General features: G+C 42.0%; 1 protein-coding gene across 1 annotated transcript; it reads left to right on the plus strand.

The window, feature by feature from the left end:
- Nucleotides 1-8,091: 8,091 nt before the first annotated feature.
- On the plus strand, nt 8,092-12,161 carry tpgs1 (tubulin polyglutamylase complex subunit 1). Its single transcript, XM_048614023.1, has 2 exons — nt 8,092-8,313; nt 10,873-12,161. The coding sequence occupies exons 1-2, from the start codon at nt 8,107-8,109 to the stop codon at nt 11,449-11,451; spliced, it is 786 nt and encodes a 261-aa protein (XP_048469980.1). The 5' UTR covers nt 8,092-8,106; the 3' UTR covers nt 11,452-12,161.
- Nucleotides 12,162-12,442: the final 281 nt, after the last annotated feature.

Here is a 12,442-nt window from a genome sequence, read left to right on the forward strand (position 1 = left end):
GTTACTCATTTCAAACCAATTCTACATACATATATGACATTGAACACTACCGTTTCTATCTTATACACACATTTTCTTTTAAACCTGCACTAATGCATCCACTATAACATTATCACTACTTGCAACATGTACAATCTGTAAATTAAATACTTGTAACATAAGGCTCCAATGAAATAGTCTGGTGTTCATATCTTTATATTGTTCCAAAATTGTCAAAGGGTTGTGATTAGTATACACAGTCTCTGATACAACTTTTGCAACATAAACATTAAAATGTTGTAAGGCAGTACCAAACTCAATAACTCCTTTTCAACGGTTGAATATTTTTTTCTAGTGGATATTGAGTTTCTTTGAAAAATAACCGATTGGCCTTTCAATTTCACAATCATACTCCTGTAACAACACAGCTCCAACCCCTGCATCGCTTATGTCGCTGGCAACTTTAAAGGGTTTCAAGAAATTTGGTGTGGCTAAAACTGGTGCGGTGGTTAATACTGCTTTTAAATTCTCAAACACCTCCTGGCATTGTTCTGTCCACCGAAATTTTATGTTCTTCTTCAACAAATCCGCCAGTGATATGACCTTGTTACTAAAGCTGGTACAAGTTTCCTGTAGCATCCGCTCAGTCCCAAAAAGTGTAGCACTTCCTTCTTCGACGATGGTCTTAGAAATTCCTCAATGGCCTTTGTCTTAACATTCGTTGGTGTCATCCTTCCATGTCTGATGTTGTGTCCTAAGAACGTCACTTTTGCCTTCACGAATTCAATGTTTGCTAAATTTAGGACCAGTTTTGCCTCCTGTAGTCTTTCAAAGAGCTCTGCCAAATGCACCGTGTGATCTTTCCACGAGTAGCTAAAGGTCACAATGTCATCTATACAAGACAGCACAATTATTCAATCCTGCCACAACTCTGTTCATAAGTCTTTGAAAAGTGGGTGGTGCATTCTTCATTCCGAAAGGCATTATTTTCAATTGATACAGCCCACTCGGGGTTATAAACGCAGAAACATCTTTCGCTCTCTCCAATGAAGGTACTTGAGAGTAACCATGAAGTAAGTCCAACTCTATGATGTAAATGGCTTGTCCAACTTTTTCCACACAGTCTTCCAGCCTTGAAATTGGGTAGGAGTCATTTTTGGTCACAGCGTTGACTTCTGATAATCCACACAGAACTGTCGAGTACCATCAGGTTTGGGAACCAACACGATCAGCGAACTCCACTCCCTTTGGCTCGGCTCAATGATGTGTTCTTGGAGCATCGCTTCCACTTCCTTCTGTACCTGAGATGTGGAGGTGCAGGTGTTGGACTGGGGTGGACAAGGTCAGAAATCACACAACACAAGGTTACAGTTCAACAGGTTTATTTGAAAACACAAGCTCTCGGAGCCTCAGTCCAACTTTTACTTTAGAAATAAAACCAGTCTGACTCTAAACCAAAACTCAAACAGATTCTAAATTTGGCCTCATACCTAACATGCATTGTCTGACCTAAAATGTCACCTCTTTTTTACAGTGATAAAACCTTTAGTTCTCTCAGGACAGTGACTTGAAAGGAATTTGGAATTTGCAATTTGCATATACATATTAATCAACTAAAACCTTCTAACTGATTAAAGATTTAACAGCATCTTAGGTTTGTTTAATACATCCTCATCAGTGGTGTGAGCCTTTGATCTTTTATTTATAATTTCTGTGTCTGATACTACCTCTCTCACTAACACCTGAAGAAGGAGCAAAGTTCTGAAAGCTTGTGTTTTCAAACAAACTTGTTGAACTATAACCTGGTGCCGTGTGATTTCTGACCTTCTGTACCTGTGTTGCTTTGAGAGGATTAAGCCTGTAGGGGTATTGTTTTATTGGAACAGCATTCCATATGTCAATCTCATGTACTATAATATCAATTCTCCCTATTCTATTTCTATGTACATCTTCATAGTGCTGCAACAAGCCTTGTAATTCGTTTCTCTGCTCCTGAGGCTCCTCATTATTCAATTTATTCTGAGGCACATCAAAATCCGAATCATCTAGATTTGATTCCTCACTCTGAGTGGCAGTAACTAATACCTGTTTCTCCGATTTCCTTTCCTTGTCATTAGTAAGGTTTCAGTATATTCACATGACTTACCCGATAAAGTTATTTCCTATCTGGCATCTTTACCAAATAATTCACCTGACTTAACTTCTTTTCAATTGATAAGGACCACTAAACATTGCTTTGAAGGGATCTTCTACCATTGGTAATAGCACCAATACTTTATCCCTACAGGCAAACTATGAATTTTAGATTTCTTATCTGCTTCTTGCTTCATTAGATGCTGTGCCACCTTCAAATGTTGTTTAGTTAATTCACCTGCTCTATTTAATCTTTCTCTCACCTCAGATACATAGTCCAACTGTGAGATCTCTGACTTGGGACCCATCAACTTTTCCGTAATTAATTTTAAAGGCCCTCTTACTTCCTGTTTGAATATCAATTCAAATGGAGTAAACTGATTTGATTCAATTGGAGCATCTCTAATAGCAAACAATATAAATTGGATACCTTTATCCCAATTGTTTGGGTAATCCTGGCAATAAGCCCTCACACTGTCTTTAGGATCTGATGCCACCTTTCCAATGCTCCCTGGGATTCAGGATAGTACGCATTTGATTTAAAGTGCTTGATGCCTAAACTATCCATGACCTCCTTAAATAATTTGGCAGTAAAATTGGACCCTTGGTCTGACTGAATCTCCCTGGTAGGCCATAACGGGTAAAGAAAGCAAGCAACTCCTCCACAACATTTTTTGCCTTGACATTCCGAAATGGAATTGCCTCCGGAAACCTGGTAGACACATCCATTATGGTTAGTAAATACTGGTTCCCACCTCTGGCTTTAGGGTGGGGACCAACACAATCAATCATAACCTGCATGAAAGGTTCTTCATATACAGGAATTGACATCAAAGGCGCTGGTTTTATTGCTGCCTGTGGCTTTCCTACCATCTTACATATATGACAGGTACGGCAAAATGCAACCACAACTTTATGTAATCCAGGCCAGTAGAAATGCTTCCGTATCTTAGCCTGAATCTTCCTCACTCCCGGATGATTTCCTGCAGGTAATTTGTGTGCTACCCACAATACTTCCTGTCTGTATTCTACCGGCAACACAATCTGGTGAACATCCGCCCATTTCACCTCTGCACTAACCTGCCAAGGTCTCCATTTCCGCCTTAAGATTTTATCCTTAAGGTAATAACATTGAGGAATACATTCTGATTCTTTTTCCGAGTAGGCTTTATGATATAAATCCTTTATCATCTCATCTTTTTGTTCTAACTCCATTCGTCTTTCAGAACTAAAACCTCTGCCTGATCCTCTACCTGCCTCAATTTTTCCTTTACCATTTCGTCAAACAGAGTGTCAGCTAACTGGACCTTAACTCCTTTTTCTTTCTCTTTGGTTTTCCCCTCTTGCTTTAACCAATGACTGTGGGATTTTGTCACCACACAGTCTGGAAAAATTCCGGGGTATTTTTCTTTTAACTCCTCAGTCCCCTGGTTTTCCTTCAGCTTCTGCACTACAAGGGGCATCACTTCCACCTTTGATCCTGCTGGCTTGTTTCCAAGAACAAACCGTATTCCTGGAATAGACTCTTTCAATCACTCCCACTGTCACTTCCCCAGTCTTGATTGGACTTTCTAGCCTTATCTTACACAGGGGAATGCTAAATCTCTCTCCAGTTATTCCACAGATTATCACGCTCTTGGGTAACATTTAAGGAGTGCAATCACTTTCATCTCTTACTATTAGAGACTGACCACCTCCCTATTTCTCAATATTTTCACTTCTTTACCTACTCCCCCGTTCTGCCCGAGTAAACCTTACCCACCCAGGTGAAATCTTTGAAAAGATCGGGTACTATCTGACTATCCAGCCCGTGACTAGGCTGTGCACTCTCCTGCAGCTCCTCGACTTCCTTTCGGATTTCCTTCACTACCTCAACTAATCCCACTGGTTTAGCCTCTTTTACCACATCCTTGTTCTCGGCACCTTTCTTAAACCACCAGCAAAGATGTGCAGGTTAGGCGGATTGGCTATGCTAAATTGCCCGTAGTGTTCAGGGAGGTAGAGGGTGTATATTAGGTGGGTCATAGGGGGATGGATCTGGGTGGGATGCTCTGAGGTTCGGTGTGGACTTGTTGGGCCGAAGGGCCTGTTTCCACACTGGAGGGATTCTAATTCTAATTCTAATTCTAATTCTAGCACTGTGACTTTGTGTGTCCCACCTTATTGCAGTGAAAACACCTGGGGGCTTTCATCTCTTTTCCACCCTCTTAGGTTTTTTTTTTCACATGTGGTAAACTGTTCCCAGTGTGATCCACTTGTTGTTTTTCATTAAAGGATCTCCCTCTTTCCCAATTTTTATCCCTCACAGAATGAAATTGCTGTCAGAAGCTAGATTTCAATTTATGCACTAATGCGTATTCATCCACCATCTCTACAGCTCTTCTCCCTGTTTTAAATTTCTGTTTCTCAACACGAGTTCTTACCACTTCTGGAAGGGAGTTTTTAAACTCCTCCAGCAGAACAACATGTCTAAGATCCTCGTATGTCTTTTCTATCTAAAATGCTCTCATCAATCTATCGAAGTTGCTCTGTTAATTCTTTCAAACCCGACATAAGTCTGACCTATTTCCTTTCTGACATTTCTGAATCGTTGTCTATATGATTCTGGTATCAATTTGTAGGCATTAAAAATAACCTGTTTTACTTCTTCATATTCTCTTGCTATCTCCTCTGACAGCACTGCAAACACCTCACTGTTCCTGCCTAGCAACTTGGTCTGAATTAAGATTATTCACACAGTCTCTGGCCAGTTCATCTGTTTAGCCAATTTCTCAAAGGAAATGAAAAAGGCTTCTACATCATTTTCATTGAATTTTGGTAATGTTTTGACATACTTATATATATCCCTACCAGGTTTTTGGCTACAGTGGGTCTGCTCATCATCACTCTCCTCCTCACTAAACCTATTTTCTACCCTTATTTCCATTATTTTAAATCGGCTATCCTGTTTAATTTGCAACTTCCAAAGTTCAAACTCTCTTTCTCCCTTTCTTCTCTCTCTCTTTTTCTTTTTGTCTTCCCTCTGCTTGTAACCATAATGCAAACAGTTCCCTTTCCTGTTCAGGCTGCTTCATCTGCAATTGAATTCTTGCCATTTCCAAAGAATCTGATGGCATTTCCAGCAAATTTAAATGTCGAGCTATTGCTGTAATTACCTCTTTTCTCACCGACAAAGGCAACCCCAATCCCAGCTTGTCGGCCAATTCCAGCAGCTTTTCCTTGCTCATCTTCTGTAAAAGTCACTTCTTCCAACCCCAGTAAACTCTTCATGACTGAAACAGCCATTACCTCACTTTTGATTTAACCAAATTAAACAGATTTTCTACTTCTCATCTAAATTTTATTTAAAGATCCAGGTGACTAATCCCCACGTCTGTTTAAATTGGCTGGGACCTTTCGTACCCCAAATTTGTTGAAATCTGTCCAAATCCATTCAGATCCCATACATGAACCGGCCAGATCCCACTTTTATAAGCCAAAGTAATAAGACAAAAAAAATTAAAACTTAGACTCTCGAAACTACGGTCAGGCTGCGTCTTCTGGAATGTTCCATGCCTTTTCCGCTATTCTTCAGTCAGGAATTCTGACTTCGTCAAATCCTTGTGTCAGGAATTTTAGTTGAGAGTGCGGTGATATCTTTTACATATTGCTTAATCAGAGAGTTTAAAGATTTCTGTGAGAGCCAGATGTTACTCTTCCGATGGCAATTCGCTCACACTGATTTTCAAGGGAAAAAAATCCTCTTCTTATATAACCTTGATGACCTATCAATTTTCTTATAATAGGATTGGTCCAAGGTTGTCAACACCATCAGATTTAAATTCAAGTGGTTTTCAGTCTCTAAGTGCCTGGTTTAAAATAATTGGCTGATATTGAAGTTGGTTGCCTTAACATCAAAACAAGCCTAGCTCATCACCAACACAGCCAACTGATTCATATGTTTCAATTTCAGAACTGTCTGTGCATTTGCAATTGCTTGCAGACTTTTTTTTTATCTCTTAGCTTAGAAAAGTACATCACCTCTTAAAGGGACTAGGCACTGTTCCCCCTATCATTTTTACAAACAAATTCTAACATCCTGCCTTCCAATTCACAAGTATTCTATCCAAGTTCACAACATGGAGTCTCTCCCTCAGTAACATAACCTCTGAGATGTGAGTGCTGCCTGCTCAGCCATGACAAGTCAAGCTGTAAAAGGTAATGACACAAAAATAGCGTTAGCTGGTTCTTACTGTGGAGCCGCACCATTTTTAGGAAGTTGGAAATCATTCTAACCTAAATTTTCAACTCCTTGGCCACTCCCATTGCTGTTTATAAAAATAGTTTTAAACCACAACGTAAAGCCACCTAAACAGGTCCATGGATATGACTTTAAAATACAATTTTCTTCCTTAAGTCTTTGGTGTTCTCATGGACCTATCCTCAGCCTTTCCTATTTCTCTTCTACATCATCCAAAGACACAGTGTTAATTTTCACATGTGTGCAGCGGACGCCCAGCTCTCTCTCACCACCCACCATCTTGGTTCCTCCACTGTCTCTGAATGATCAGATTAGGATCCAACAATAAGTGACAGATAAGCAGAAATTTCCCCAATCATAAATTGGGAAAACTGAAGCCATTTCGTTTCAGTCTTCAACACAAATCCTGCTATTTAACTACCAACCTCATCCTTTACCATAGCAACTGTCTGCAATTGAAACAATCTGTTTGCAATATTGATGTGTTATTTGACTCCGAGATGGTCATTCAACCTTATAATTGTGTTATCACTATGATTGCCTATTTTCACCACATATTGCCCAATTTGGCCACTTTCAGCTTAGGTGCTGAGAAAACCCTCATTCATGCTTTTTTTTTTAAACCACAGGACATGACTCTTCCAACATAAACTTGGCTACTTTCCTACCCTTCACCCTCCTTAAACTTGAGACATTACAAACTTGCTATTGCACATGTCCCACCCTGACAGTAAGTCCTATTTACTGATCACTCTCTATGTTTGCTGACCAGCAATGGCCCCCAACCTGGCAATTTCACAATTCTCATCGTGACTTTAAAATCTTTCCTTGATCTTAGCCCTTCCTAGCTCTTCTCCTTCCCCACACCTCAACATCTCAACACTCTTCAGTTCTGAGATAACAAGGTGTAGAGCTGGATGAATGCAGCAGGCCAAGCAGCATCAGAGGAGCAGGAAGGCTGACATTTCGGGCCTAGACCCTTTTTGACCTTCCTCAAACTTAATGGCTCCACCATTGGTGGCCATACCCATCCCTAAACTGTGGAATTCCCACCCTAATCCTCTTTACCTTGATTTCCTCCTTTAAGGACCTCCTTAAACCTCTTGCTTTGGTCATCGTCCCATTCTTTATTTGTTCACATTGGCAATGCCAGGGAGGCCAATGTGGGTTGGTCATTGCCTCACTGTCTTTCCACAGGTGGTGGTAAGCATTGCTCTTGAACCTAACTTTGAAATGTCTTGCTGAGGGAGCTCTAAGGGCAGTTAGGACTTGATCACTTTGTAGTGGGTTTGGAGTCACAAGTAGGCCCAGACTAGGTAAGGACGTTAAAGACCAGGAAGATTTTGTTTTAACCACAAACCGATAGTTTTATCATCATTGTCAATGATATTAATACGATTTAAAAAATCCAAATTGTTTAAATTCATCTGCTGTTGTGACAGGAATTGAACTCTTGATTTTGGAGCATTAGTGTAGGTTTTTGCATTTACTAGATCACAAAAAGAACTAATATTTTACCACATTAAGCTGGTTTGGATTCCAACTTTGTTCGATAACGCGCCTGAGAAACAGTTTGGAACATGTTACCTTGTTAAAGGTTCTATCTAAATATAAGTTTGTTTATTTTCTCACTGGATTTTTTTTATCGAAGGTTGTGAAGACCGGAACGAAAGCCCGAAGAACGAACGATCCGGAACGAAAGTCTCGCTCCTAGTTTCCCGTGGGCCGCCTTTCCCGGCGAACTTGGGAGTAAGATGGCGGTGGCCGCGGTTTCCGGTCGATCGGGGCCGCTCACGGGGCCTCCCATCCCGGCCGCTCTCACACCCACGCTCCGAGAGGCGCTGCTCAAGGTCCTGGAGAACAGGCCCGAGGATCCCGTTTGTTTCCTGAGCGAATACTTCGAGAACCTGGCGGCGGCTTCGGAGGGAGCGACCGAGAAACCCGCCCCGAAACAGCAGCAGGTACCGGGCGGCGGGAGCAGCCGAGCCCCAGGGCCCGGGGCCTTCACCGCCCGGGGGTTGTTTTCATTAGCGCGGAGGAGGTGGGGAAACAAGGTCTGAGGTGTAGAAAGCACTGAGAGCATAGACTGGGGAGGTAGGGATAAACTTTTCCCCTTGACAGGAATCAGTGACCAGGGAATCTATTCAATGTTAGGAAAATATTTTTCATCCAGAAGGTGGTGGGGACTCCGCCTGTAATGGTGAAAGACAGAAACCTCATCACGTTGAAGAAGTATTTAGGTGTACACTTAACGATGCCAAGACAAACAAGACTATGGAACAATTGTTGGAAAATGGGCTGAGAATACATGGTTGTTAGGGATGATGGACAAAAGGCCGTTTTCTGTGCTGTGCAGGTTCTGTGACCTTAAACCTGGGTGCCTCCATTCTTGTTTCAATGACGTGGTGTTATCATCAATGGGTTGAGCCAATTGCTCTCATTACGCTGATTCTCAGAGGTTCTGACACAGTTGATGTTTTAAATGAGTACTTTGCATATGTACTCCCAGTAGAGAAAGACCGTGAAGGTATAAAAAAATCAGAGAGAGGAACGATGGTAAACTTGACCAAATTAGCATTGGGAGGGAGGAGATTTTCACAATTTCAGCACATTTGAAAGTAGACGGATCCTGGGTCTGGATAAGAATTCCTACAGTGTAGAACCAGGTCATTTGGCTCATTGAGTCTGCGCCAACCTGCCAAAGAGGATCCCCAGACCAGTTCCACTACTATACCCCCATAACCCTGCACTTCCCATGCGTAATCCACCTAACCTGCACATCCCTGATCACTATGGGAAATTTAGCATGGATAATCCACTTAACCTACACATCTTTGGACTGTGGAGGAAACCCACACAAACATGGGGAGAACATGCAAACTGCATGCAGACAGTTGCCCAAAGGTGGAATTGAAATTAGTCCTTAGTGCTGTGAGTGCTAACTGCTGAACTACTGTGCTGTCCCGCATATCACATGCAAGGATGAGGGAGGAGATTGCAGGAGTTGTGGTATTAATATTCAAACTCTATCTGGCCATTGGAGAAGTGCCTGAGGACAACTAATATGGGAGTATTATTCAAGGAGGGTGGTAGGGATAAACCAGGAAACTGCATGCCATCAAGTCTAACATTGGTGATGTGGAAGTGCCGGTGTTGGACTGGTGTGGACAAGGTCAGAAGTCACGTGACACTAGGTTATGGTCCAACTGAAACAGAAATTGCTGGAAAAGCTCAGCAGGTCTGGTGGCATCTGTGAAGAGAAATCAGAGTTAACATTGTGGGTCTGGTGACCCTTCCTCAGAACCTGACCTGAAATGTTAACGCTGATTTCTCTTTATGGATGCTGCTAGACCTGCTGAGCTTTTCCAGCAATTTCTGATTTACAGCATCTGCAGTTCTTTCGGTTTCTATATAGTCAAACAGTTTTATTTGAAATCACAAGCTTTCAGAGTGATGCTCCTTCGTCAGGTGAAGTGTTCAGTAGGGAAGCTATTGGAGAGGCAATAATTAATCAAAGATTTGGTTTTGCCTGGGGGAAGATCATGTCTGACAGGTTTGAACTTTAGAGAAGCTGATTAGCTAAGTGAGGGAAGTGCAGTAGATGTAGTTTGCATTGACTTCAGTAAGGCTCTTGACTAGGTTTCACAGTTTCTGTTCTGAGGAAGGGTCACCGGACCTGAAACGTTAACTCTGTTTTTTCCTTCACAGATGCTGCCAGACCTGCTGAACTTTTCCAGCAACTTCTCTTTTTGTTCCTGATTTACAGCATCCACTGTTCTTTTATTTTTTATTTAGAGTTCAGTGCTGGGTCTCTTGCTTTTTTGTAGTGTATGTTGATAGTCAATGTAGGAGGTTTGACCGGTAAATTCGCAGATGTCATGAAAATTGATGGTGTGGTAAATAGCAAGAAGAAAAGTTCAAGACTACAGGATGATATAGATGGGCTATTGAACAATTACAAATGGAATTAGTCCTGAAAATTATGAGGTGACACATTTTGGAAGGACTAACAAGGCAAGGGAGTATGTACTGACTGATAGAACCTAGGAAGTAAGGAGGATCAGAGGGCCCTTGGTACGTGTGCATAGCACACGGTTCATTAAGGGCAACAGGACAGGTGGATAAGGTGGTTAAGAAGGGAAATGAATACTTGTTTTTAAGAGTCGAGCCATAAATACAAGAGCATGGAGGTTTGGTCGAGGGACCAGGGGGCATGGATTTAAGTTAAAGGACTAGAGCTTTAGAGGGGATTTAAGGGAGAATATTTGACTGAGATGGTGGTGGGTTTCTGGAACACATTGCTTGACAGTGCAGCAGAGGCTGGAGCATCATAACATTTAAGAAATATTTAGATGATTACTTGAACTACCATAGAATACAAAGCTATGGCTAATTGCTGGAAAATGGGATTAGAGTAAACCGGTGCTTGATGACCAGCATGGACATGATGGGCCAATGAGCTTCTTTCCACTCTGTAAAACTCGATGACACTATAAACCTCCTTTACTCTCTGTCTGTAGGAGCTGGTCTCGAGAGCCTTGAGGCAGCTGTTGCTTTGTCACTACAGCCGACCAGCCTTCAGCAGGAATCTAGCTTCAGCCTTCCAGATCCTCAGCTCCCCCATTGGTAAGAAGAAGAAAGCTGGCCTGAAAGGTAGAACCTACACTGAGCTCTTGAGACAGATCTGTGCAGGGGCCCAGCTCTCATCCTGCTCCCTGATCCACAAGCTGCAGTGTTGGGATCACGAAGCTGTTCCTTTTGGCGTCTTCAGACATGGGGTGTTGACCTGCCTGATCTTCATGGAGTTTGTGAAGATTTCTGGCAGATTGTTTGATGTGGTGGCTGACTCTGATGAAGCTGATCAGACTGTGTGTCATGTTCTGCTCGAAGCTTTGAAAGATGCAGTGAGCATCGGAGACTCTTCCAGTTCTGTTGGCTACCTGGATGCTGGCTCCAAGTTAGCCCCAGATCAGCTCGGGATGGCCATGGAAAGAGCAGTGAGGCTACGGAAAAAAGAATCGATCACATCAATAAACAAGGAAGAGTTTGTCCTGCTCACTGCTCCTCTCTTCATTGAGAAAGTAAAACCCATCAGTTGACTATCAGTGTACAAAAACAGGCAGTAAATGTACTGAGCACAGATGCAACCTGACTTGGTCCCTGGAGTTCCTGCTCATTGGGTGATTTGTTGTACTGTTACCTATTTAAACAATGCATTGTCAGTGATGCAGACTGCACTGAGGCAAGTTCCCTCAAAACCCCACCCAGCCAATGCGCCCATTGAATCGTTGATCTCTTTGCACTGTGTTTCTGATACATGAAGAATATTTTGGGTTCTGCATTGTCTGTGCTGCTTAGTCTGTTACCTCTCCCACCTCCCACCAGCCAGGGAAAGTCTGGGTCTTAATGCCAATGCAACGGTGTATCCTTGTCCCAGACTTCACACTGTTCTTGTCTTGACAATTTGAGGCATACACATTTGAGACAACACATCCAACTGTAGGGATTGTTTTCACCAACTCCCTTCAACAGGCAGTGGGAAGATTGACTGATTTTGTTGTACTGCTTCCCATCTCGGGGGGACAGTCCTTACTTGTGCTATTAGGATTCTTGCAGGACAGTGTCAACATTTGAAACTGAGTCTATACGACATAGTGAGCTGCTGCTTCTCAGTATTCATGGAGTATTTATGTGTTATTGACCATTGTTGACACCTGGTTCATTTCTGTTTTGTAATATTGGCTTTCACATAATTAGATATAGCACTCTGTGCTGTACTAAACAGTCAAATTAAACATAACCCAATCCAGTCACTGTTCTTGTAATCATTCAGCTTAATTTTCTATGCTCAGTCATTGGATATCCATTCAGACCCAGAATGTAGCTGCACATTTTTTTGTGTGTAAGTACTGTTGGTGTTGAAATACAGTGACATAAGATTATTTTAGTCTGTGCTACTGTATTGTGCGTAAACTGCTTCACCACAGAATATTGATAATGAAAGTTCTCCCATGAAATGGCCTGTCATGTCAATCTTCCACCAGAAGAATGGTCTGTGTTTAAACTACGAAAGGATGTGGCCATTCAATC

This window comes from Rhincodon typus, chromosome 29, assembly GCF_021869965.1.
Source record: "Rhincodon typus isolate 14 chromosome 29, sRhiTyp1.1, whole genome shotgun sequence".
NCBI classification, from domain to species: domain Eukaryota; kingdom Metazoa; phylum Chordata; class Chondrichthyes; order Orectolobiformes; family Rhincodontidae; genus Rhincodon; species Rhincodon typus.